Source organism: Melanostigma gelatinosum (genome assembly GCF_949748355.1).
Source record: "Melanostigma gelatinosum genome assembly, chromosome: 1".
Lineage (NCBI taxonomy): Eukaryota > Metazoa > Chordata > Actinopteri > Perciformes > Zoarcidae > Melanostigma > Melanostigma gelatinosum.
In genome coordinates, this window is record NC_136634.1 from 13710202 (window position 1) to 13738172 (window position 27971).

Below are 27971 nucleotides of genomic sequence, written 5' to 3' on the forward strand. Positions count from 1 at the left end.
TAATGGATTTCCTGCTGGATTTCCGGTCAAGCAGGAATGCTAGAAATGTCAGCGAGGAAGAGACGTCTCTATTGGCCCATTGTGTAGTTAGGTCAGCTAACCTTGTTAGGACTTCACTGAGATGACACACACACACACACACATATTAAATGGAACTGGAAGTACATTTCTTTGTATCAGTGGAGACCCATTTCAAACCCTGCGTTTGTATCTGTATAACGTGTAATACATAATAGATCGATAAACGAGCATCCCTTTGTCTTCTTTTCTCAGATGACGGAGGGGAGGCGATGTCAGGTCCATCTCCTGGACGACAGGAAGCTGGAGCTCCTTGTCCAGGTGAGTCCCTCTTCCTCCTGCCCTCTAGCTCTTCCTCCTCTTTCTTCCTTCTCTCTTCGCAGACTCTCATTTCCTCAGAGCGAGGGAGAAGTGATGTCTGCCGTCCCGAGGGAATCAATTACTGCCGACTGAGGGAAATTTGGTCGGCAGTAGGTGACTTGTAATTGACAATGCTCCATCCTATCCTCCAAAACGTCCAGGAAAAACTAAGCAGCATGCTGCCCCCCCCCCCACCACTTTCAACCTTCAATCCTCCCAGCAGGCCTTTTCTGCAGTAATGTCCAAAAGCAGCAGCACCCACAGCACGCCGGTCACTCCCTTGTTAGCCACTCAAAGCCCCTCTACCCTGTTTATGCACTACTTTAGATCTGCTTTAGGGTTAAACCCTACTTTGGAGGCTTTTTAATATCACGCATTAACGCACATTTCATTTGATTGGGATTTTTTTTAGCTGTTCATAAAATGTGTAGCCCTCACTTCACTTCCTCTTTGTCTTCATTGATTGTTGGTGTCATTCACTTTCATCATCTTAGAAGACCTCTCTCGTGGTTTGGTTTCTAAGTATTTCGTTAGAGGCTCCTCCCACTCTTCCTAACCTCCCTTAGCCCCCTTTGACCTTTTACCCGATTCCACTGGAAAGAACGAGAGAAAGACAAAAGAAGGTAATTGCCCCGGAACATGAGAAGATGAGCAAGTGGAGAATAGAAAGATTGAGGCAGGAGGTTTCGATGGAGAGAGAAAAGTGAGATGAGAGCTCAGGAGTGGAGAGACGGGAGGTGACACTAAGGTGATGGGAATAGTGAGAAGAGAATGGGAGGGAGCTGAGGATAGGTCTGCTGACTTTCTGATTCGATTACTCTGCCAGAACTGATCCTCTCTTTCAAATTGGTACTTCTTTCTGCCCCTCTTCCTCTCCCTCTCTCTCCATCTCTCTTAACTTTCTACTCCTCACTCTCCATATCTTCTTTTCTCAGCTCCTTGCTTGCCTTCACTCTGTCTCCTTCTAAATCTCCCAAATACAGCTGCAGCAGCTCCGTATCGCACCCATCCATCCTCTCCTCCGCTCATTCTTCATCCTCTTGGCGGCCGAGAAAGGAAACAATAAGGAAACACAAAAAGAGACTTGTAGAGTCGAATAAAAACAGTAGTATATTACAGAAACGTGAAGACATTGTGAGGGAGAAAATCTGTTCTGTTTACCACATAATATACACAATGTAACAAATGGGTTTTTTACAGTCTGGCGATGGTATTAGCAAGAGATAAATGAGGGGATGTTATAAACAAACCATTGTCATATAAATCAGGAAACTGCTGTCTGTTCTCTCTCTCTCTCTCTGTCTTCTCTGCGTGGGGCAGATGTACAAGAGGCCAGTCACTCATTTGTTTGTAGGACCACAGAGAATTCGGATGTTATTCTTAGTTTTCCGGTGAACCAAGAAGCCATCAGTCAGAACAAAAAAAAAGGATTTGTTGAAAGGGTGATCATAATTCACAAGCAGTGTAAATATTGGGTTATTTCTTGACTTCAGTTGATCGTTAAACAGCAGTGTGGTCAAGTCAGTCCTGTTGCGGTTTTCAGTGAAGTTCCTGTAGCACGCCAAGCACACCGTCCGGCTAGCCTCTGAAAGGGCTGCATCTCCGCTCTGCCACTGACTTGTAACATTGACCGGCTGCTTAATCCCCTCAAGTGTCATTCACCTTTTTTCCTCTTGCTCGCCCCCTACCTCCTGCCTTTGATAGCGTGTCCTCTGTGGTTTGTTTATGGAGCAACACCTCATTGGCAGGGAGCTATGTGCCAGAAGGCTGTAAAGATTGAAGCAAACCCTAAATACACCACCGGGTGAAAATATATACGTCAGTCATATGGCTATCACTCCCTAAGGCTAGAGTAGGGTAGGCTGAAGAGGGAATGTGGTATTGCAGTCAGCTGTGCAAGAGTCTTGCCCTTCCAGTCCAATGTTCACGTGAAGAACTGTACATTAATAAAGAGCCAGGCGGGTTTTACTGTAACATGGTAAGACGCTATAGAGCACACGTCTGTACACTGTAAAGTATACGTTAAAATGTTCCAACATGGCAGGCTAAAACCCTTTTCCTTGCCCACCCTTGGACTCTTAAGGACTGGCACTGGTAAATCAGTTAGCGTCCCATAAATCTGAGCAATCCTGAAGGCGCCAAGGGCCTGACTAGCTGTTTGCAGAGATTGGGCCGTGACTTGCTGCCAGCAAGGCAAGTGAGCTACTGTTGTGTGTTTGCCACCTGTCTGGGAGTTTGGCGCTAGTATGTCTCCTCCTCACTTGCGCCTCCCTGTATTTCTTATGCTGTTAATTATCGGTGCTGCTGAGGAGGCAGCGGGCTGAATGTCTATTAGCAGTAATGCTGTCTGAGCTTGCAGAGACTGTCTGATGGATGGCTCCATAGCGCGTGTGTGTGTGTGTGTGTGTGTGTGTGTGTGTGTATTTGTATGTGTCTGCATTGCCCGTATATGTCTGTAGTGTGTGTGTGTGCGTCAGTTATCGTGTGTGTTCAGCGTGCCATATCACTTGCTATATTAGCTGTCATTCACCGTCTGTATCGCTGTTGGTATCTTCCACAACATTATTACACATCCGTTAGGGATCTGCCATCTCACAGATAAGCTGCAGCGCCAGGATGTGTGTGTGTGTGTGTGTGTGCGTGTGTACGCGCGTGGAAGCGGCGAGTCGTCACTTGAAGTGGGAGCCAAACTCAATTATACTGTCCAGTGCGGCCATGTGGTTTTTACAGTCTGCTTGGTATTCATAACAATGGCGAGGCAAGGAGCTCAGCTTAACCTTAGAGGGGTCCTTCTGTTCTTTTCCATCTGTAGACGTGCACTTGTGATGTTCTACTGTGTATCCGGGGCTCATTTCGTCTCCATATCCCCTTCCTAACAGTTTACTCTTGTCGTCCGTTTGTCCCCCTGCTCATTGTTTGTCACGCAGTGGTGGCATGGATGTTGTTTAATCGACTGTTGTTGGGTATTGAGAGACCACGGCTGTATGTGTCTCAGACTCAACCAAAACATGTATTACTGCTAATACTATAAAGATAGCCTGCTTCCAGACCTAACATTTGCACATCTAAAACGTTTCTGAGCGCTTCAAAGAGATCGTGTGCTGCTCTTCCATTTGGAGAAACAACAGAGCCCGTCTTAGTATTTATGGACGGGACTACCAGAGTAGTTTTCTCAGAGTCAGACAGTTAAGGTCAGAACTTGGATTACTTAAACTATGCACAACCATAGTAGAAATACACATTTTGCACGTTGAGAAGTACGTTGATCATTCTTCATGTGAATATGCATTTGAAAGGTTTCTTTTCATGATAACCTCAATATTCCTTAACATAGCAGAATGGGAGTCTCCTATCTAGGTCATTGGAGTTGTGTGTGTGTATGTTTCTGTGTGTGTGTGTGATATTGTGCATGCATGTGTGTGTGTTTGCATGTATGCCTGCTGTGCGCATGACATCACCTTCCAGTCTTTAAATAGCTCTCAGTAGCTTCTGTCACTGAAGTTCTAGTTGTGCACTGAGTAGATAGTACAGGACCTCAGGGGGAGATCGTTAAGAATGTGCACACTATGGCACATGTAGCTGTGTGTGTGTGTGTGTGTGTGTGTGTGTGTGTGTGTGTGTGTTTGCAAACAGTATATGCATGCACACAGTATGTATTCCTCTTGTTGTCATGTGTACACAGCACATGCGTACCTCCTGTGTGGGATGCTTGGATGTTGTGTACTGTATGGGCTCTTAAGTGAATACGTGCATGCAGATTTGTGTGTGTGCGTGTGTGTGTGTGTGTATGTGTGTGTGTGTAATGAGTGTGTAGGCAGCAAGGCACACCCATGGTTAACCTCAGGGTGGGGCCGTGCTGCTGCTCAGGATGTCTCAAACCAGCAGCGGTCCCCGGCCTCTGCTTGGCTTTAAGATGCTCTGAGCTCTGTGATGAATGGCGGTTGTCATCATATGTAGCTTGGGCAGTATTCCACAGTATCAACGAGTTAGAAAGCTCTTATGCTAGCTGCAGCCCCCTCCATGCTATACAGTGGTTGAGCCCAGAGCCATGACTCTGCAGTACAGGTTTGGGTCAGACGGGCGGAAAGGAGGGAGGGGAAGGGCAGGGTATCTGCACTGTCAGCAACATCCACACACTCCATCCATCTTTCTCTCTCTCTCTCTCTCTCTCTCCCTCATTTATCTCCCCCTCTCTTGCTCTTTTCCTCTTTTTCACAGTGTTTGCCAGAATGCTTAGTCATTGCAGTCGATCGATATCTGAAAGAACACATTAACATAAAGCTGTACACATGTACTTGTTCCAATTAAACTTCAGTGTGATAAACCAGTACACTCACACACAGGGAAAGTTATAACCAATGCAAACATAAGCAGAGCAATACTAATGTTTCTGTCCCCCCTGCAGCCCAAGCTGATGGCTAAGGACTTGCTGGACCTTGTGTCCTCTCACTTCAACCTCAAGGAGAAGGAGTACTTTGGGATTGCATACACAGACGAAACGTAAGTCCCATTGAAACAGTAATGCCATTACTGCACATGGTGTATCAGTAGCCCAGGACTGTCTCTTCACTTTATCTTGTTTGTTGGATTGGGTTTGTCAGCGCTTCCCCATAATATCAGAGCTAACTCCAGATGATCAGCAGGTACACTCTGTAACAACACATGGGACATATTGTACTAGAAGCAGACAACAGGTGTCAGAGTTCAGGTGCAACCAGTTGCTAAAGAAAGTAAAGTGTGCAGTGTGTGAACATGTTCATATGTTTCTTTAGTCTTAGAAAACCTGTGAACCTGTGAATGCCAAACGGCACCAAGATCAGCACAGCTGTAGTCAGAGATGACAGACATGAAATTGAGAATTCGCTGTCAAGTTTTCAGCATAATCTGTCACAATTTTGGTTTCCAATCATGTCAAAACAGCCAAACCTCATTTAATTGATTTCTGCTATTTAAAATATTTGTGCTTTCGATGTGTTTCGTCTAATGTTTGTTACATAAAACAGGATTATTTTAGTTTCCACATCAAATTCTATTTCCTCACTTATTGTAAAAAGACAAATGGCAATGTCAAAAGACAAAATGTCAAATACATAAAGTTAACATGAGCACGATGCTGCACTGTGAACAAAATCACCACGATGAAAACTCCAGGTTCCACGACATTGTTTCATTTCTAAATGTGGGCTGAGAAGTCTTACAGTAAAATGTGTCTGCTGCTTCTGGCCTGATTTTCTCCAGATTAATTTCCCGTGTTTTACTTTTGTTTGTGTACGTTTATTTGGGAATAAAATGGTTAAAAATTAAAAAAAAAAAAAAAAAAATAGATTCACTTTTCACATCTTTTTCACTTTCATGTGAAAATATGAATCTCATGGTGAACTGTAAACGTAGGTATGATCAAAAGGGTTTTGATGTTACGATGAGGCTACGGTTGTCGAGCAATGGGTCACAAGTCTCTGTACGTGAGAGGGATCGCAACAAGAACTGTGCTTGAAATGCAAAAATGACATTCAAATTAGTTTTATTGTGTCCGGTGACCTATGAAGACAGCAGCACCACAGCATAGTCCACAACTAGCCATGCGAAGATACAACTGATTTACATACAGGCAAACATCGCCATGGCCTTTGTTTTCTCTCTCTTTTTGTTTTATCTCATGCACCCACTGATGCCAGTCTGGCCTCTGCTCTATGGCATTTACATGGCTGTGACACATACTGTAGCCAATGCCAGTCTAGCAGATCAACATCAGTCTTCGCCCCCCCGGGGCTTATTCTATGATGTGTAGATTTGTTGCGTGAGCCTCGGGACACGGCTCAGAGCTCTGACCGCTCGGTGGTCAGAGACGCCGTTTGGGAGGGAGAGAGCGAGAGATTCAGAGACAGAAGGAGGGAGGGTTTGAGAGAGATGTTGCTCAGGAGACCATGCAGGGTTACCAGGGTGACAAGCTTATCTCTGCAGTTCTCTCTCTCTGTTGGAGGGAGACAGGGAAAAGAGAGGAGAGGGGGAGAGAAAGGGGGGAGGGGGGCAGTCGGGAAGACATGGTAACAGGAAAAGAAAAGTAGCGAGGCTGAAGCAAAAATACGTTCAGTGTGTAGATGATGCTTTTGTGTGTCCTGGTTGGTTATTCAATGCCAAAAGCATTCATTTGTTGTTATGTGTTTTTTTTTCTCTCATCAGGGGCCATTTTAGTTGGCTTCAGTTGGACCGCAGGGTATTAGAACATGAGTTCCCCAAGAAGTCCGGTCCCATTGTCCTCTACTTCTGTGTCAGGTGAGTCTTTCTTCATTAAATGAACCACCTAACTTACACATACAGTGTTCAATGGTTTCTGATTGAATGTGTGTGGAAGAGAGAGACGGGGGGGAGTGCATCTGTATATGTGTTTGTGTATGCAAATGCCTTCATGCGGTAATAAGAACAGATTAACGAGGTTAGTTATGACAGGCCGCTGTGGAATTGCTCTGACCCTGGTGTTTAACTCCCGCCACAGGGCCTCAGCCAATCATGAGCCTCTTAACCTCATCAGTATGCGCTGCATGCAAATCCTGTCAAATAGCTTGGCGGGGACTACAAAGTGCTGTACTCCAACAAAGATGGCAGAATCCCATACAAAGAGGAGGCCGTATCATTTCTTCTATCTCGTCAGCACTATACATTTTTACACAGAAGCACTTAGACAAGGCTGGTGTGCTGCTCGCTTGGGAAAAGTTCACCTGTCAATAGAAAATATTCTGCTACTTGACTCCACCAACGATGAGGCAGGTGCCCTTGCAGCGGGCTCTTCTTGCTGTTGCTGTAGTGGAGGCATCTCCTCAGTTAAAGCCAACTCTTCTGTGACCTGTTACTGCAGGGCTATGAAATACCTCATCAATCCCACACTCCTCTCTCAGCCCTTTGCACTGCTCATACAATGGCCCCACTGATATGTGAAACACTCCGGACTCACACACACAGGCACCGGATCATGTGTGTATTTGTGACAGAAACACAAAGTGTTTGTTTGTGTGTTGTATCTTCAGCAGGCTGTTGAAAAAGAAGGAAAAAGGCACCTGACCCTAGAAGAAATCTTTGTTAGTCGCAAATGAAAATGCACAGCACTACCCAACCCACTCTCCCAAAAGCACTCTCTCTCTCACACACACACACACACCCAACATGTCTCTATGATGTCATATACACCACAGGGACCGAGCCTCGGTTAGCAACAAACATGGTAACGTGACGCACATTAACTCTGCTGAACAATGTCATCGAGTAGTCATTTCCAGGGCGACATTTACGACTCAGCTCCGCGGTGACACAAAGAGGTGACTGTAAAGCAAAATCGTATTCTTAGCACATAGACGTATTGTTCACCCTATTTAGTGAACAATGGTGTCATTGTGCAATGTGATACAGCCAAAAGATGTGCCGATAAGTATATTCGGCTGCTCTTACTGACGTATTAGCCATCCCCCGCTATTTTAGATAATGATAGATAGATGATAGATAGATATGTACTTTATTTATCCCCAGGGGGGGATTTGTATGTTACAGCAGCAAGACACACCAATTAGCAAAGTAGCAGAGTAACCAAAAATATTAAGTATTAAAAAATGCACAATAGAATAACAGAGTAGGACAAATTAAATATCAGAATATAGAATATATAAGATAAAACAACAAAAATGCATCGATAGTCACGGTGAGATATATGAGATATAGAACCATAAAAACGAACAGTGTATGCGTTTGTCTGTGATGGTCAGAGTGGGGGTCACTGTGTGTGTATTTACATAAACTAATATCTGTTTGAGGATGTGATGGTGGTGGTGCTGTGACATTTTGAACTTTGACACCATTTTCCGGCTTCATCCCCCCGTTTTTTCCTCGCAGTTCAGTCTAATCTTGAACCTCAATCTATCCAAATGTCACACTGACTACACCTCCCTCTTACACACACACACACACACACATCCAACCCTATTTCTTAGACACCCGTATACACACACATGTGCAGATTCAGGACTATAATGGAACAACTGTAAGACCAAATGTCAGGCCTGAATCTATTATCATTTTGAGCATATTGTTTTCATCAGCACAATCTTTACGTGTTTTTTGTGTGTGCGAATGTGTGCCTGGCTGCGTTTTGTGTGCCTGTGCAGGTGCATGCACGTCATGTATTTGCATGCTTACGTGGTATTTGTGTGAGGCGTGTGTTCCCAATGAATGCTAGGCAGATGCCCACCTCCTGCTGATCCCGTGGGTCCCTTTTCGCATGCTTGCTGCTGTGCTGGCAGTGTGTGTATGTCTCATCAACACTGTGGCTTTAATTAAATGTTCGCACTGAATATTGACACGGCTCCTCTCGTTCTCTCTTGCAGCTCAATTGGCAATGCGATTTAAGCCCTCCCAATATTGATCCTCCTACAATCCCTCTCGCTCAATACCTACACACTCATAAGCACACGCGTCGACACATGCACTCACGTGTGTTCATAGAAACATGTGCTTACATCACATTACACACACGTGTAGAGATACATCGAGTCATTTACTCACGCCGTTTAGTGTGTTATAGCTTGACGTACGTTTCCAGCAGAGAAAAGCGAAGAATGAGTAGCTTCCTAGCTCCCCCTCTGGCTCTGCATGCATCCATGGGCTAAATTTAGAAGACATTATGATGTTAGCTTCCTCCTCACCGCTCTGCCAGAAGTGGGTTACTGTGCTTCTCTCTCTCCAGTATGTGTGTGTGTGTGCGTGTAAGTACTGTATGTGCATGTGGAATCACTCCACAGTGCTGATGATGCAGAGAGGCAGACAGTGTGTGGAGTGCATCATGTGCACATTCAGTCCGTGTGTGCGTTCAGATTGTGGAATGAGCTCACACTAGCAAACTAATAATGGATCATTGCCAGCCACCATGGTGAGAGAGGGAATTGGTTTCATGGGAAGTGAAAGGATGTTGGTACACAGGGTCAGCTTTAGGTATGGTGTGCCCCCCTCTGGTCACTTTGGTCATTGCACATGACGCTACCATAGCCTGCATGTCTAACTCATTCTCCTATATTATGAATGTGTTATTTTTGTTTATGATGCAAATACATGATAAGCCTCACTGGTGTTTTTTTTATAGAACTGAAGGTCAACTTGTGTAATTGTTCCCTTTGTTGTTTCAAATGTATTGAATATGCCACTTCTATGTTTTCAGGTTCTACATAGAGAGTATATCTTACCTGAAGGACAATGCCACTATTGAGCTGTTTTTCCTTAATGCCAAATCCATCATCTACAAGGTAAACTATTCATTGTGTTGCCATTATGTGTAGTCCTTTTACTGTTGACTTGTTATGATGGAGGGATGTGTTAATCCTGAAGGCTTAACAGCAATGGGTGGTAGGAATACTCAACGAGAATAACGTTGAAGTGTTCGAGTTATGTGTAATTATGTTGTTGGAAGCGTGCCATTTCATTCGCCCATTTCTTTCTCTAAATGAAGAGGCCTGCCTGGACCTCGGTGCTCCACATTGATTTGGTGAAGCAGAAAATGTGAACCATTGGCATCAGCTGTTACCCATCGTGTTATGTGCTGCACCACATTCCAGCAACTAGCGAAGCATTTGACACACTTTCTGTCATCTCTCTGTGTTGACGCACATTTATGTCGTTTTACAGTTTTTTGCAATTGCTAAAACACAAGTTCCGACACTAGGTCTCTCTTTGTTAAAACACTAACACACAAAACTACTACTACACGCACACAAAAAAAGACCAACTGCACACTGATGTGCTAAGTATAAAATATTATTATCTAGAGGCATTTTTATTTGTAGCATGCTGTATATATAGACTACGGACAAAAAGGCACTGGGGAAACATCGATTGTGTTTATTTTCAATACTCATATACTCATAACAGTATCAGACACAATTACTTTCACTGAAGGTGACATGAACATCGTTACTGTAAACCAAATACAGTACATTGCAATTGAAGTCCTCTAACTCTCTCCAAAATTGGCCTCCATATTAGTTATTTGACATGACCAGAAGAGGGCGGATGTGGCCTGAAGAACAACAATGGGCCAGTCAAAGCCCGAGAGAGAACTGCCATAATGTTATAAGACATAATATTCAATCTAAGGACAGTGGTGGTGCGCTTCATCAGAGCCAAATCCAACACGTTTAAATACAGTATTGTCGTTCTCTCCTGTAATGTTGGAGGTTTTGAATGCATCTTCAGTATGGTGCATTTTTTATGCAAGGGGTATTAATGGGTGCCTCCCTTGACTAATGTTGTTAAATAGTAAAGCAAGCCTAATTTCACTGGTTGTCAAGTTGAAGCCTATTTGTTCCATTTGCGAGGACCTGTCACGCTGCAGTGTCCATTAGAAAGACAGTGACTATGAAACCAAGTAGTCCAGTCGAGACTGTCCCACAAACAGAAGCTTTCTGATTCCGTCCCACCAGTAGCTCTGTTAATACGTCCTTGACGGAGACATCAGATCCCTCTCTGCTCATTCATCTCACGTCACCCTGATAAGAAGGTCAGCTTAACACCAAAGATCTCTCTGCCAGCTCTCCCGACGACCCCGTGGAGGGGGAGGGGCAAACAGAAAGAGAGCAAAAAAAAAAAGAAATATAATTGTATTTTTAGAGAACATGTTGCAAGTTCTCAGTAGTTCAAATAAAGTAGATCAGGATATATGTCCCCCCCCCCCCCCCTCTGCTGTCAGTGTTTGTATAAGTTCTCATTCAGTACAATAACACACACTAAGGGAGGATTTGGAGCCACGGTGGGTGGTACACTCAGGGTGGGTTTGTGTCTAGTGTTTCATCCTGTCTGATCTCCCAACCAATTAAATGGTGGATTGTAAAGAGAACATTCCTGGCATACTTGACCCACTACTCACTGCCCACTAACCCTTATCCTTCTCCCCCTCAATGCACACGTAGCCTGTCGTGTATATGTACGCGCACACGGTCGATGATTACATGCACGACATGCACTAACGGCAGCAACAAAACTAACATCACTAATAATCATTCAGTCAAAGACTTTTACTTTTTCCTCAGGAATGTCCACATATCATCAAATAACCAAAATAAAAGGAATACAATTAAAAGGCACCTTTGGAGAATGTACTGAGTAATCAGTAACCAGCGCATCCTTGCCTACCTTGAAGCCCCTCAGTTTACCACTAATCTCTGAGCTCCATCCACATGAACAGGTCATGAAATTAGAGAGGGGAGAGAGGAAAATAGAGGGGAAGTGGTCGGTAGATGAAAGGAACTAGCAACCCATCTCATATAAATGGATGACGATCAGAAGCACGGCCACTTTTACTCCCAACATCGGCACAGTTAGTGTTTTATTTATTTACTCTCTGCGAGCAGTATGAGAATGTGTCATTCGTGACCCCTGTCCTCTCTTCTCTCTGTTTCCTGCAGGAGCTTATTGAAATGGACAGCGATATTGTCTTCGAAGTGGCTGCCTTTATTCTACAAGTAAGATTAAGTGTGTTTGTGTGTGTGTGTGTGTGTGTGTGTGTGTGTGGATATCTATTTTTCACCACCAGCACATGCAGCCAAACATACTCGTTATTCTCGTAGTAGTTTATCACTCTGCAATAAAAGCGTTCTCCTAAAATGTCTCCGCAAGCTTTTGATTTTCATTGACTAAAACACAAATTATCTAATGCACTCATCAAACTGTCAGTAATCTGCAATGACGCATGGAGGTTTTAAATCCTAAATTTAAACAACCTCAACTGTCTTTGTTGGTAGCAGAATTCTTGGCTCCCATCTGAATTCTCGGTGCAGTCAGTCAGTGCTAATGTATAACAGAGCAGAGGGGAAACTCTTATACCTCACAAATTATCCTCAACGCCAGCTCTTTCTCTCTCCTATCCCTCTCTCAGAGTTGCTCAGTCCATTAACCGCGATGCTGCAAGGTCATGTTACACATAGGCTGAGCTGAGTGGTGTGTGTGTGTGTGTGTGTGTGTGTGTGTTCTGTATGCAGGTGCAGATGCACAGTATCAGGTATCTGCTCTGCAGGCCTTCAGAGGTTTCACTCCAGATGGAGGTTTCGTGTTTCTCTCTGATTCCAGCACAGCAGAACATACAGAACATAAACACACGTTTTATAATCACTGCTTGGTGCGCTCTTATCCATTGATGTACTTCCTGTCTTCTCTCACTACTTCTCTTTTTCCCTTTGTGCTTGACAGGAGGCTAAAGGAGATTTCACCAGGTAAGCATATCACTAACTAGTTGTGATGATATGTAATTTACATATAAGAAAGTATAGGTTGTAGCTGGGAGTGCTCGCTACCTATTTTTATATCCCATTTTTTGTCTCCGTTTCTTCCCCGGTGACAGGGTTGGTTGGGTTGATACATGTCGATTCAGAATGGAGTTAAACAATAGAAGTGATATCAGCGGTCTCTCCGCTCCTCTGCTCCCCTGAGCGTTGAGGAGCATCACCGAGAACTCTCTTTGTGTCTGAGCTTGATTTACATCATTCCCTCCTTCGTTCGTTCTTCTTTGGTTCCCTCTGTTCAGACTGTGCTGCCACTCATGAAGAAAGCATGACAAAGGACTTCATGTATTTGTGTGTGTATGTGTGTGTTTATATACAGTTTGTGTGTAATGAAAGACAGAGGGTCTTTGTTGGGAGTTTTCATGACAGGGCTCACCATTGGGCCATCATAAATGTTCCTAATATACCAACAGAAAATGTAAAAAAAAAAAGAAGCTTTCCAGTCATATGCGAGTTCCCCGTGAGCTACGTTCCACATGTCGTAACCTCTGTGTGATGTTGGCCTAACTATTTGCCATCGCTCATCCACTCAGCCCTTTGTTGTAGCACAGCTAACAGACTACAGCTGCCACCACCTCTGACCTCATTTCCGCCGGTGAAAGGAGAAAATAAACACAATATCCTGCAGAGGGCTGGAATGTGACACACTCTGGAGACATTCCTCTCTCCCTCCTCCCCCTTTCCTTACCCTATTCGTCCCACACACACACATACCTCCCTTCTCTAAAAACTCCATAGACCCTACTACACACACTGCACCCCTCCTCCGTATATCTGTCACAGCTTCTCCTCGGAAAATACCAATTGTGACTGATATGATTGGCTAATATATTGGCTCTTTCGATATCATTTTTCTAAAATAAATGTGAAATTGTTTTGTTTGTTCCAAGAGTAATTCCATTGATGCTCGTGGGATCAGTCTACTTTCAATCATTTCACAGGTGTTCAATAAATCTAGCAACGAGTGAATCTGCATTGGAAAGGCGTCGACTCTTTGTATTATTTCAAACTGTTGAAAGCAAAGTAAGATCGTGAGACTTATCATGTGATTTAGTGACTTGTAAATATGTCACAGTGACACAGTGCACATGTTGGATTTGTTCAGATTGAACCCTTGTCATGCCCTTTCCTCAAGAACAATGCAAAAGCTGTGCCAACAACCACATATACCTAATAAGTACAGTTACTTGAATGAATATCAAGCAATCCAGACACACAGCTGCATTCACACGTTGAAGAGCAGGCGGGCTGGGTGAATGGGATCTCTTCCAGGGCTTCAGCTCATAGGTTGCCATGTTCCCAGGGCTTTCCCCAATCCTCCGAGGCCTTGGTGGAGGCTGGAGAGAGTTCTAGGGGATTAGAGTCGGGTATTAAGACCTCCTGCTTCTGGAGGTCTGAAAACCCAATCTCGGGCCAAGTTTCTCTGCGTGGTTCCCTGTCTCATTTACTCTGCCTTTGCGGTTATCTTTTCCTCCATCACATTTCTATCTCCTTTTATCTGCCTTTATTTATCTTGTGTGGTTGTGTCTGTGTTTGTCTCTCTCTTTCCCTCTCCTGTTTCCTACCCCTGAGTGTCTCTGCAGCTGTTCTGAGATAAACAGCGTCCAGTCTCTGAAATAGAGAGCATTAAGGCCATTAGCACAGATACCATTTCATTTTTAAGACATTTCCCCGAAATACTCAGATTTGCACTAACTTCTTGCACTAAATATTTCAAGAGTTCCCTTTTCTACAGTTCAGTGCTATCGCCTCGTCAGGCTTTGACTGAAACGGTTCGGCCTACAGCAGAGAATGACTGTTCTTGCAAAAGTGGTGTTGACCATTTCTTGTGGTTTCTCCCTCACAGTAATGATGTAACCAGGTCTGACCTGAAAAAGCTGCCTGGTCTGCCCACCCAGGCCCTGAAGGAGCACCCATCTCTGGCTTACTGGTGAGAGGCTCGTCAGTTATCCGGACTCTTACCAACTTGTATTGTTTTTACCACTCCTAATGTCTTTCCCTTTTCTCTTTATTTACTGTTCTACAGTGAAGACCGGGTCATAGAGCATTACAAGAAGATCAACGGGCAGTCCAGAGGGCAAGCTATTGTAAAGTAAGTGTGTGTATGTGTGTGTGGTTGGGTCTGTTCACTGGATGGAAGGCGTAACAGTACATACATGTAACCCTTACATGTCTGTCTTTCTGCTCCTCACAGTTATATGAGCATTGTAGAGTCTCTGCCCACATATGGAGTACATTACTATGGTGTTAAGGTACAGTTTTTACGACTCCATCTTTTCTTGTTTCCACACACGCTCCACACACATTTGTGTTGACTCTGGACCTGCACGGGGGGAGTTTGGGATTTGGAGATATGCTGGAGCTTAAAGCTATTTGTACTCTCCTTTTCTCTCTCTCTCTCCATCGATCCCAAGCACATGCACAAGCTTCCCTGAGGTATTTCTCTGTTGTGTGTTTTAGGACAAGCAGGGGATCCCATGGTGGCTGGGTCTGAGCTACAAAGGCATCTTTCAGTACGACCACCAGGACAAAGTCAAACCCAGGAAGGTGAGATGATCTCTTCAGTTACTCTTTCAGTGAGCTTTCAAACATCAGTTGGTATTATTTCCAAAATTGCTAAAGGTTGTGATTTTCCACAGCCGTATTAAAACAAGAGTCTGCTTCTGTGTAGAATGCATGACTTCCAACATCTTTCCTTTTTGGCACCTACTTCTTGCACCTTTCTGTAGACAAGTGGGTAATTAATACAAACATGTTACTTTAGAAGGAAATGTTTTCATGGCCCCAACTGTCTATTTTCTCCATTAAGTGAGTCGGGATATTGTGTTTGGGAAGAGCGCTAACAACGCTGTACAGATACTGCTGTCTGGAGACATTCAGGCTTGGGATGTTTCGCATCCTTTGCTGCTTTTATTTCTATGAATGGGATTCTCCTGCCAGTGGGTGCAGCCGGTGGGTCGTCTGTGAAAGCCTTTCTTACCTCACCCCTGACCTCCAGTCGTCTTTAGGGCCTTGGTCCCTTACATTCAGCCTTGTCTTACAGGGTGTTAATGGGGTTAACAGCATCCCTCCATATGCTGACTGACCACCAAGACACTCTCGCACACACACACACACACACACACACACAGGAATTGGACTGAACTCGCCATCCTGATGAATACTTCCTGTCTGACACAGCTTTCCTGTTTGCCACTTACATTGTGTGTGTGTATATGTGTGTGTTTGTGTGTGTGTGTGTGTGTGTGTGTTTGCCTCATTCCTCAGTGCTCCATTTGTTGTATCTGCTTTGGTGTTGAATAACCTTGGAGATGGAAAACAAAGTGCAGTCCACATTATCTCACATCGTATTCACGGACACAAACATGCTGAGAAACCTGTGAAAAGGTCACAAACAGCGTGTTTTTATCACACAAAGTACATAAGAAGAAAGTATTAATCGCGGGATTTTAGATATCCTAGAGGGAGTTGAAGGGAACAATGAGTTGATAGCATTCCCACACAACAGACTTATCAAGCATTCAGCCGCCATAGCAGCAGTCAGTGTGAGTCACTGGTCCGTTAAGCTTCAGTTCTGACCCTTCACCCTTACACACACACACACACACACACACACACACACACACACACACACACACACACACACACACACACACACACACACACACACACACACACACACACACACACACACATTTAAGAGCAGAGAAAGTCAGACTGGGCCTCCTCACCGTGCAAGTGGGATTGTAGTCTAAGGAGCTTGACCCAAAAGAGATTTGTGGACTGAATGTCTTGTTAATGCAACATCACAAGACTAAATCCCAATGAACACAGTGAGGTTTGTTCCACTAATAAGGCAGAGAGAAGAGGGTGGATGGTGCTCCTTTTGCTCATAGAGGTCACTAGGAGCTTTCCATATGTTTTGGTATTAACGAGAATCATCGCTATTTCAGCAAACCTAGAAGAAGAGTTGATTCAGTGAGTCAATCAACCAGTCCAGTACCAGTAACCACTGACTCACACCGGTCTTCAGCACTGTGACTCAGTGAGGGGGAAGCAGAACACTAATTATGAGACATTATGGGCCAATTACCGCCTTTTGTCATGGTAAAAAAAGATCTACGTTTTTTAACACCAGCCTTTTTTTTCCCCTTAACAAACGACCAAAGTGACTTCAAGTTGTGCTGTAGAATAGGCGTGTGTTCTCGAGGCAGTTGTGTTTAATTAGTCAGTTCTTTTTACGGGGGGAGATCCCTGTTGTTTCTAAATGCAGACCATCCACCGCAGCCTCAGCATTTATTTGGTTACGTTAACATACTTTTCCCTCTCTGCTTACCGCAGGCCACATGCAGACACACATACAGTCCACACAGGCAGGCGTTTACAACCCAACCACACGCCGTACTAATGCCTCGTTAGTGTGTTCTGACTCATTTCGACAGAGATTATAGGGTCTGTGTGTTGACTGACTACCTGATGGACAGATTTAGGGGAAAGCTTCTGTCAACACTGTGAAGAAGCTGCCAGAAGGTTCAATCAGACAAAGCTATGGTTTGAACTAATGCCATCTCACATGCATTACACTGCATATAGATTCATGTTCTGCAGGGGATTGAGATCACACACGCACTGACTTTAGTTTAGCTTCAGTCTGTGTTTCATTTAAAGCAAATCGGCACACACAGCCTGTTGTGATTAGTTTTTCCATAAATGCCATCCCTCCAAAACACCACAACCAAAACACAAACAACAGGAAGTGCCTCCAGAGTGTATCTGCATCTCCATGACAAACGGTGGATATAGTCTTGCACACCCATGGGTGAAACAATGGCCTTTGAGGCCTCAGGTCCAGTTCTAGAAAAGAATAATTCACATGTGCTCTTTAAACGTCCTATTCTTCCTGTAATCTCCGGGGTAAAGACCTTTACACTCTATCAGATCTGACCTTTTTCATCTATAAATGGCTTTTTGCCCGGGTGCACAGACAATATAATAAGACAGACGCGGGTCTGTGCACATGAACACCCAGCTTGTTTATGAATAACGACCAGTCCCTTCCTCTGCTTGTGCATGTTCGTGCCATTGTGTGCGAGTGTTGTACCGACAAAAGGATGAGGATTTATAGCATATGTGCGCATACACGCAGCAGCCTCACCCTCATACTAGAAGCACCCAGCAGCTTCCTAACAAAGAATCTGTCAGCATGTTTTTTTATCAGATATTCATGCTATTGGGCTCATGTAACTGGGCCACTTTTTGAAACAGCACATAATCACAGCAGAAATGTTTATTTTTAAACTTGAAGGGGATTTGATTTCACCTCGTTGTAGATCACGTGACTGCTGATTTGATACTCCAGATATATTTGAACACATGTACAACTTTTCCTGCAACATCAAAGGCTACTTGCAGCATCGCAGCAGCTTCTCTCCAGCTTCAGTGGTCTCGTGCCTGAACACAATTACAAACACCCATCTTATCTCCACAGCTCTGGCCCATATGTAGCCAACACACACACACTTACTCACTCACTAACTATCTACCCTGCCCACTATATTTAGCACCATGCTACATTACCACTTCACACTCCATTGAAAATGTACGGTACAGCAACAGTTTTGATAAGAGCGCCGCTTTTCTTTCTTCATGCTCGCGCACACACACGTACACACACATACACACCCTTACAGCACATCAATACATACATTAGGCTGTGTTTACGTACTTTTTTCATCATATTTCTTCCCCCTCCTCCCCTTTCCTCCCTCTCATCCCTCCGTCCATTGTTTTCCCAGGCTGTTAAAATTCCTGGACTGTGACCTGTTCCTCCCTGAGCTCCCTTTCTCCCCTATTCCTCCCTCATCCCGTCATAGCTGGGTCTTCCACTTCTTTTGTCCTGTTTGTCAGACTTAAGTTTTCCTTTTGTTAGTCATGGTTAGTCAGTGCACATCAGGGGTTAGCGTGTGTGTGTCAGCTCCAGCTGATAGATGCAGGCCCACTTGTGTTCTGAAATAGCCCACACTCTTCTCTTCTCTAACAAGAAACAGACTCGGTGAATGTGTGTATGTGCGCGTACACAGAGGTCTGACTAAACAAAGCAAGGCCACTTCAATTGCTGGGGCCACAGAAAGCTTCTTTCCCCCTTCATCACTCCTCCCCTGACCCCTCATTACACACACACACACACACACACACACACACACACACACACACACACACACACACACACACACACACACCTCCCAACCACATAGCCCAAAGCAGGAAGCACAGTCCCTGAGGTAGAGAGGAGGGGTCAGGAGGAGGGGAGACATTAACGCCCCCTCCCTCTCCTCGCAAAGCTACAGGAGAGGAGGAAACTTAACTTTACACACTTTCCCTCCACCAACACACACACACACACACACATGCCTACAGATGGTGAACACCCACCCACTCATCACGTCCTGTTCCCCTGCGTCTGGGAGGATTTTAGATACACACATGCTGTGGAGTACGTCTGGGGGGAAACTTTCTCGCCCAGCTGGCTTTGGCTCCATTTAAAGAGGAGCCGATGGTTCAATAAAGAGGACGGAAAAGAGGAAAAAAATCAAATCTGAGCAGAGGAAAGAAAAGAAAGCCTCCTCCCTCTCACACTGTCTTTCTCCAGAGTGAGGTCAGCCAACGAAGGGATCTGATGTGGACATGGCCGCCTGGTCTGGACCTGATCAGAGAGCCACAGACTAGGTCCTCTCCCTCCACCTCCTTCTCGGTTCCCAACTCCTCCTCTTCGTCAGCTTCTACCATTTTTTTTCTCCTCTTCCTCCGTATCCATTGCCTTTTCTCTCAAAACAAATTGGAACATACTCAGAAGAGAATGGAGGATTTGGCTGAAGGCTGTGTGGATTTAATGTGAAGCATGTTTTTATTTTAGCAGCCCTGAAGAGTGTCCGTTTCTCCTAAACCTCAGGTGTTCCAATGGCGTCAGTTGGAGAACCTCTACTTCAGAGAGAAGAAGTTCTCAGTGGAAGTTCATGACCCAAGAAGGTAAATTTACAACACAAATTTAAGCGTGTTGAACTGCATGATACCAGTTCTACTTCAGTGATTGAATGTTATTGCTATTGAATTTTCTCCAGCTAATATTTGGGAGTGATGGAATTTTCCCTCAGTTATGGACACCATCCAGTAGCTTTTACTACAAATTACCACTGTGCCATATGTGAATTTGTTAACGTTTCAAACTGCAGTGCAGAAAAGGAGAGATTGGAATCTAATTCAGTAATGGTCGCAGCATTTGTCTTGGCAATAGAGCAAGATATTGGGGATGTCCCGGCGGAGCCTGACACAGATTGATAGGCTGATTATTAACACACTCGTGCGGCCAACACATGTGCTCTTTCACACACACACACAGGGTAAACCCTCGATAGTTGACCACAGAAGGATAGATGGCTGCGCGATAGCTGTTTTGCGGAGGAAGTGACCTCTCTGGTGTTTATTTAACATGGCTGTATATGTGGAGTGTTATTCTACAGACAGAGGGAGGGAGGGAGTGAGAGAGAAAGACACGGACAGGGTGAAACAGAGAGCGGTAAGGAAGCTGTCATTAGGGTGAGCTGGTCGGTTGCTTAGCTGCAGATGTCTGTTTAAATAAGGATGAGTAAACAATTGGGAACTTCGTGTGTGGCTTTGCAAAAAAATATCTATATGTAAATATGTAGCCATCTTTTGTGTTCAGTGTATATAAGGAGGCCTTGTGTCCGCTCTTACTGTAGGGCGTCGGTGACAAGAAGGACGTTCGGTCACAGCGGCATCGCGGTGCATACGTGGTACGCCTGTCCTGCCCTCATCAAGTCCATCTGGGCCATGGCCATCAGCCAACACCAGTTCTACCTGGACCGCAAGCAGAGCAAGGTCAGCAGGCCCACCACATACACACTCACACACTCACACCGCAGACATGATTAGAAATGTGCATGAGACACAGCAGACTCAGCAGGCATAACGACTGCTTAACGATGTGCTTTGACAAACCATCTCTGTCCTTTGTCTCTCCAGTCCAAGATCCATGCAGCGCGGAGTTTGAATGAGATCGCTATCGACCTCACGGAAACAGGGACTCTGAAGACCTCCAAACTAGCAAACATGGGAAGCAAGGGCAAAATTATAAGTGGCAGCAGTGGCAGTCTGCTCTCGTCAGGTCAGTACATGGTCAGTGTGTGTGTGTGTGTGTGTGTGTGAGACTGTGCTTGGAAGAGAAGGAGAAAGAAACTCCGACTGACAGGGAGAGAGAAAGGCTGACATGTGTGCACATTGGTCTCTGTGTTTGCACGTGTGGTGGTGAGGGGGAGTCTCGCTGACAACTGAAGAGACTGAAACAGCTGCTTCTGGAAAGAGGCCATTGATTCCCCGCTGAATATTCTCACACACATACTGTACACAAACACACCCCACCCAGTGTCTTTCTTTATGTATGGAACACCGCACCCACCCTCCATGTCTCACGCACACATCCTCCACAGGCCCCTGTCCCCTCTAAATTTAGTGGGTAGGGGAATGAATCGGGCAGCGGGTCAGTGGACAGCTTTGCCGCGGCCTATAAAACAATGCTTATCCATGTTGAACAAGTAATGAGTGTGACAGGAAGGGAACTAAACTTAGATTAGAAAATCCAGACAGCCATGTAAAGTGTGTCGCATGCTATGAAAGTGAGTAATCAGGCAGAATACTGAAGCACGTCAGTAAAATTGTCCTGCGCGCTTTCCTCATTTTGATTTCTCCAGCTCGTCTTCCTGATCGGATGTGTTGTTTCTGTTTCCTCCTTAATCTCAGTATAGAGACATGTATCTGTCCCGAATCCCTTCCCTTTATCTCTTCAGCTATCCATTCCTAGTCTCCTAATCTCCCTTTTCTCCCCTCTCTGTCCCTCTCCAGTTCCACCCCCACCCCGTATGATACAGGGTGTCTCTGTCTTATCTGTCTGGGTTTTGTCACTTCACTTATTGGTGTTGAGCCAGTGTGTTGATTTCATAATCCACTGCTGACTGGAGGCCATCTCTGCTCAACAACATAAACATGTCACAGGAAATGTGACGCCAAATCCATGCCCCCCCCCCCCCCCGCGACAGCCAACACGTCTCTGTCTGACTCCATTACAGAGTTTCTCTGATTCAATTTGAAACCATTTGTGACTACAAAATGTTATGTTTTTGAGCTGCAACGACAGTTGAATGGACGCTGCTAGTGTTCGTGTACCTAATATAGTATAACTTGTAACAATAGAGAGTCATCTGTCTGTCACAACTGTTTCAGTGGTTTGTTTTGTATTGTTGCTATCTTTGACCACACAATCACTGAGAGCGCTACAGAGGGAAACACAGTGTGTACATCTGGGGATGTGTGTGTTTTTGTTAACAAATCATGTTGCAAACAAGACTGGCACCATCTCAGGGCCTTGGAGATTGTGCGTCACAGACTTTGTCCTAAACTGCCCCTTCCTTGAAACACTCACACAAACATACAACTAAAACTCAGTTTCCTTATCGAAACGTTCCATTCACTTCCCTGTAAACATCCTGCGAGGATAGCAGGTGCATGCCCATTTTCTACCTCCACAATCTGCCGAAGAAGTCCCCACTACTCCAAACACACACACACACACACACACACACACATGTTCCAGACTCCTGTCCTCACGTGATGTGTTGTCTGTCTCTCCGTGCAGGCTCTCAGGAATCGGACAGCTCGCAGACAGCTAAGAAGGACATGCTGGCAGCACTGAGGGCTAGGCAGGACGCTCTGGAGGAAACTCTAAAAAAGAGACTAGAGGAACTGAAGAGTATCTGCATCAGAGAGGCGGTACGAGCAAACACAGATCTGGCAAACATTTTGAGAATCAGAATACTTTTTAGCTCTTCCTTTCTAATTTGTCCCCTTGTCGTCTTTCGTAGGAGCTGACGGGGAATCTCCCGAAGGAATATCCTCTGGATCCGGGAGAGGAGCCACCCACAGTCAGACGGAAGATCGGTGCCGCCTTCAAACTGGACGAGCACAAAATTCCTCCTAAGGGAGAGGTGAGGCTGCAACTCCTTGTTCTCCGCAGTAGCACTTTATCCCACTTTACAATCTCCCTGCTCCCCACACAGGCCAAATACAAACAGGAGGTCATCTAGTAGTGTCAGTGTATGAAACAAATACATAACACCGCAAGTAGCTGTGCCAGGCACTGTGCTGCAGTAATTGGAATATATGAACGTAGCGCTAATCGCTCAGCTGTAATGTTAATGAGCCATTTATGAGCAGTATGGGCATTATTATAGAACTGGTGTTTAAAAGCTCTAGAAGTTACACAGTGAAGATCAGGGGCGGTTCAGGATTAACTTCATTTAAAGCCACTTAATACTCACATAATGGTCGGGATGATGATTGACATAATGATAGATTACCTCATCCACACTCTGTTGTTTATTAAGCAAAGGAAACAGACAACACTGAAAAAGCCACAGTCTAGAGACGTCGTGGACCTGCATCTTTGTCTTTTTGTGCCACGGGTAGACTTTCCAGAGCAGCAGAACTTCTATAAATAGCAGCCATTCTCGCCACAGGAAGTGGTGATAGTAGGATTGTGTGCGCGCCTGTATGTATGCAGGCATGTGGGCGTGTGTGTCGCTGAGGTTGTATGCTTTGAAAAGAATCCAGGGACACGATATCACAAAACTGCCCTGCAAGCAGACAGATGTCTCTAAAATTACACTGAACACCTTAAACTCACACACACATTTCCTTGTCTATAATCACGTTTGAGCGTTTCCATTATACTTTAACAGTATACTACACCAAGCGTATATTGTACAGTAGATAGACATTGGTGCAGTGTAGTAAACTTACATGCAATATGCAACACATTTATACTTTGACAGAGTATGTTTTACTTGGTTCACCTCTGAAGTCTCTGCTGCACGAATCCCAGGAGCCGTGTAGAGGAAGGGAGGATGGATTGATGGAGCCGTGTTGTTATTGGGGGACAGAGAGTCTCAATAGAGAATATCCAGTGGTGAGAAAATGCGGGGCTGCAGCACAGATAAATTATTTCCGCAGTGTGTTTTCTCTGGCAAGGCTCTGCGTCTGTGTGTGTGTCAAACCAAATAGGTTGCATGGGCGAGTTACCGTCTGAATATGTGTCTGCAGAGGAAGCCTTGTTTTTTTTGGGATTGTGCAGAGATTTCGTTGCTGAATCTGTTTGCGAATCCGCTGTCTTTGTGCTTGTGTTACTTAGAGTTTGCCTCGTGTTTGTGTGTGTGTGTGTGTGTGTGTGTGTGTGTGTGCTTATCCCAGGAGGAGGAACTGGAGCGCTTGGAGCGGGAGTTTGCCATTCAGTCCCAGATTACAGAGGCAGCCCGGCGCCTTGCCAGCGATCCTCATGTGAGCAGCAAGAAGCTGAAGAAACAGAGGAAGACGTCTTATCTGAACGCGCTGAAGAAGCTCCAGGAAATTGAGAACTCTATCAATGACCACCGGGTCCGCTCTGGCAAGAAGCCTACGCTGAGAGCTTCGCTCATCATAGAGGGTACCAATATATATATATATATATATGTATATCCTATTCACTACAGGGAAATCAGATTGTACTATTGATTAGCTGTAGGTGCCACGACACACAGCAGTATTGTTCTCAAGTACTGTTTCCAGTAATAGAATAAAAGCTAGTGGAGCTGACAAGTTCCAACGTTGTTGCTTTTGACACATCAAAGATTTTAGATCTGGTAATTGTACAATCTCTAACCTCCCGTCTTTATTTCTCTGTCCTTTAGAGGCCAATATCGGTTCTGAAGACAGTTCATTGTCTGACGCTCTGGTCTTGGACGATGGTGAGTCTCTATCCTTCACATTACTCTGCAAGATTCAATAGCTCGCTATTAGCTCGTCTTTAATGCGCCAATGTAATTCAATTATTCCTCTATTTCAGATGATCCACACGTTACAGGTACCCCCACCTTCTCTCCAGTAGCATCCCCTCACAAGGGCCTCCCTCCTCGACCGCCATCTCACAGTCGGCCCCCTCCACCTCAGTCCCTGGATGGCCTGCGACACCTGCACTATTCACGCCCTGACTACGATAAGTCACCCATCAAACCCAAGATATGGAGTGAGTCGTCACTGGATGAGCCCTATGAAAAAGTCAAGAAACGCTCCTCTCATTCCAGGTATGAGGGAGTTTACCTTAACTAGCGTTAGACTAGAGCTACTGTGTATTAACACGTGTGTGTGACGCTGCCCGAAGTGATTTAAATCAAGTGTTAAACAACTTTATTTTAGATCTTGTTTCGTCATCTCAAATGTAATTAATCCAATCAAAATTACAAGTAATGTGGCCGGAACTACAACTTCAGATTTGAGTCAGTCTGTGACAGTAGTCTTAAGATGAATGCCTCAAATGTGGGGTTGACCACGAGTTCAGTAGAGCTCATCACACACAGATTGCCTCTGTGAAAGGAATATAACATTAATTATGAATTGCGTTTATTTTCCTTGCCTCTTTGCCAAGTCACAGGCGTTTCCCAAGCTCTTGCAGTGCAGAAGCAGGGGGCAGTAACTCTCTGCAGAGCAGCCCCATCAGGAACCTCCCTCACTGGAATTCTCAGTCCAGCATGCCCTCAACCCCAGACCTGAAGACCAGGACCCCACACTACGTACATTCCACTCGGTCAGTCTTTATACCTTAATTATTACATTCACATTCACGTAGTTCTGCAGATCTGTTCCAGCTCAGCCCTTATGTTGAACTTTGTTTGTGATGCTGTGTCCCACAGGTCAGTGGACATCAGTCCCACACGTCTGCACAGTCTCGCTCAGCACTTTAGGAACCGCAGCTCGAGCCTTGAGTCCCAGGGCAAACTGTTGGCGCCCGACCCCGGCGCACACCCGCACACCGTGGGCACACTCGGCAGCCCTGACTTCTTCCTGGTCCCAGGACGCAACACCAATGGCTCTGACCCACTGGATGACTGCTCATCCTGCACCAGCCAAAGCAGCTCAGAGCATTACTACCCATCTGGTGGACCCCCGAGCAGCAACCCCAACTACTCCACTCTGGGAGAGGACTCACCCTCCAAAGCCAGGCAGAGACAGAGGCAAAGGCACAGGTAAGAATTCACACAATTCATGTTCTGCCAATATGTATTATATATACAGTATATATAAAGAACTGAACAGAGTTTTAGTGTGTTTGTTCCTTTGTTCTCTCTCCAGGTCAGCAGGTCAGTTGGGTTCCTCTAACTCCGGCTCCATGCCCAACCTGGCAGCTAAGAACGGTTCTGTTGGCGGCTCGGGTGGAGGTGGGGTGGGAGGGGGACACCACGGAGTCTACCTCCACAGCCAGAGCCAGCCCTCCTCCCAGTACCGCATCAAGGAGTACCCGCTATACGTGGAGGGCAGCCCAAACCCTGTGGTGGTGCGCAGCCTGGAGAGCGATCAGGAGGGCCACTACAGCGTCAAGGCCCAGTTCAAGACCTCCAGCTCCTACACGGCCGGGGGACTGTACAAGGAGGCATGGGGGGGAGAGGAGGGAGGAGAGGGGAGCGGCCGACTCACGCCGTCGCGCTCTCAGATCGTAAGGACTCCGTCATTGGGGCGAGAGGGTGGTGGAAGCGGAGGAGGGGGGAGGGCAGCGGTGTCTGAAGAGCTGCGGTGCTGGTACCAGAGGTCCTCGGGGAGCCTGAAGGAGAGGAGTCACTCACATTCGGGGTCTACTTCCTCTGAGACGGGGTCACAGCAAGGCACTCTGGGACACAGTCGAGGAAGTAGAGTAGGGACTCTCGCCAAGGGCTCACCAGGTTGGTCTTCTTCATTTGTTCACAATAAACCTTGTGGGTAAAAAGTATCATCATGTGTTTTTAGATAACAAAACGTACACTATTCCTGTTTATTCAGGTTGACTAATATTTAGTTTATTCAGAGGTCCGAACATTAAATGTCGAGGAGAAAATATCCCTAGTGACACTCAAACTCATGACCTTTAGATTACTGGCTCACGGCCTGTTTTTAGATGGATTGGAAGAGGGTGAAATGTCGAGCATCACTTTGTCGCTTCATGTCACCACTTCCATCTGAAATGATGTGTCGCCTGTTGCTGTGTTGCTTGTTGTGTGAATACAGCGTAACGTTCAAACCCTCTTTTCTCATTCTCATGTTGTAGGTGGCCCCACTTTTCTCTTACGTGATTGAAAATGAATCAATGCGTTTTCAAATCTCACTGCATCAACTAAATTAAAACATCAAAAAGTCCGTTTTTTTTTTTTACTTTTGTGTAAATTTTGAAATAAAAAATGGCATCCTACTTAGATTATATAAATATAATGCATAAATCCCATGGATTAACTGCAAATCTGGGATTGGATTGAGCCTAAAATTGTGATTGACAAGTCTACAGATTCATATTATGCAGACTTTTTGTGGACAAATGGAGAAAAGTCAATGCCCCGTGTGAGGATTGAACTCACGACCTTCAGATTATGAGACTGACGCGCTGCCAACTGCGCTAACAAGGCTGGTGTTAGGACCAGTCATGTGACCTTCCTTGAACATGACAGCCCCCCACCCGGGCCAATTGTTCTCAGTGGCCACATCCCCCAACCCCCCGTATGAGAAGCACAGTTGGGATTCCTTTGCCGCTCGCCTCACTTCAGCCTCTGCTATGTGTGTTTGCTCTGTGTGTCCATGTGTCTCAATACATGTGTCTTTGAATCTTGTGTCTCTCTAACTCATGCTGCATGTGTTGCATCTCATTTAGCATGACTAACTGTCCGTTTTCCCCATAGCTGCATCCCCTCACAGCCAGAGGAGTGTGACGCCCTGCAGCGAACACGCAGCCACACCAACACCCCCCTGTAGCCCACAGCACATCCTCAACTGGCAGAGCGGGTAAGACACACACACACACACACACACTGCAGCAGACCGGGTTGACAAGAAGATATGAATTTATATTATTTTAGGACAAACTGCATCTTGGCTACTCAGCTTCTTTCTCTCCATCTTCATCAAAACCTCACTCGACCATCCTCACAAGCTTTGACTTCTGTCGTCTGATATTGTTTTACACTGCTGACCTAACCCGAAACAATGGTTTTCATGGCATTTGGGCGTAACATCTATTTTTAAACCTTTCTCGTCGCTTCTCTTAACTTTTCATTCTATTTGGCTGTTTGACGCACTGATTCACTCACTGCATCTTTGTTTCTTGTTTCTTCACTCGTCGTCCTGTCATCTCTCACTTCCTCCGATTTTCATCATGGAAATTTCTCT

At 45.3% G+C, this 27971-nt stretch overlaps 1 protein-coding gene across 4 annotated transcripts in view; it reads left to right on the top strand.

The window, feature by feature from the left end:
• Positions 1-273: 273 nt before the first annotated feature.
• frmd4a (FERM domain containing 4A) overlaps positions 274-27971 on the top strand; it is a gene marked incomplete at its 5' end in the record, with an annotated part of 31678 nt that continues 3980 nt past the window's right edge. For 2 of the 4 annotated variants that reach the window (XM_079277367.1, XM_079277370.1), the window contains 22 exons: positions 274-339; positions 4784-4878; positions 6559-6651; positions 9575-9659; positions 11814-11870; positions 12595-12617; positions 14533-14616; positions 14713-14778; positions 14881-14938; positions 15147-15233; positions 19636-19711; positions 20440-20582; positions 20727-20868; positions 22393-22526; positions 22619-22741; positions 24003-24234; positions 24479-24535; positions 24634-24871; positions 25219-25371; positions 25478-25810; positions 25917-26500; positions 27485-27587. In XM_079277367.1, coding sequence (XP_079133493.1) covers positions 274-339; positions 4784-4878; positions 6559-6651; positions 9575-9659; positions 11814-11870; positions 12595-12617; positions 14533-14616; positions 14713-14778; positions 14881-14938; positions 15147-15233; positions 19636-19711; positions 20440-20582; positions 20727-20868; positions 22393-22526; positions 22619-22741; positions 24003-24234; positions 24479-24535; positions 24634-24871; positions 25219-25371; positions 25478-25810; positions 25917-26500; positions 27485-27587 — 3032 coding nt within the window. Of the gene's footprint in view, positions 340-4783; positions 4879-6558; positions 6652-9574; positions 9660-11813; positions 11871-12594; positions 12618-14532; positions 14617-14712; positions 14779-14880; positions 14939-15146; positions 15234-19635; positions 19713-20439; positions 20583-20726; positions 20869-22392; positions 22527-22618; positions 22742-24002; positions 24235-24478; positions 24536-24633; positions 24872-25218; positions 25372-25477; positions 25811-25916; positions 26501-27484; positions 27588-27971 lie in introns of all 4 variants that reach the window. The other 2 variants (XM_079277368.1, XM_079277369.1) reach the window with 2 other exon arrangements.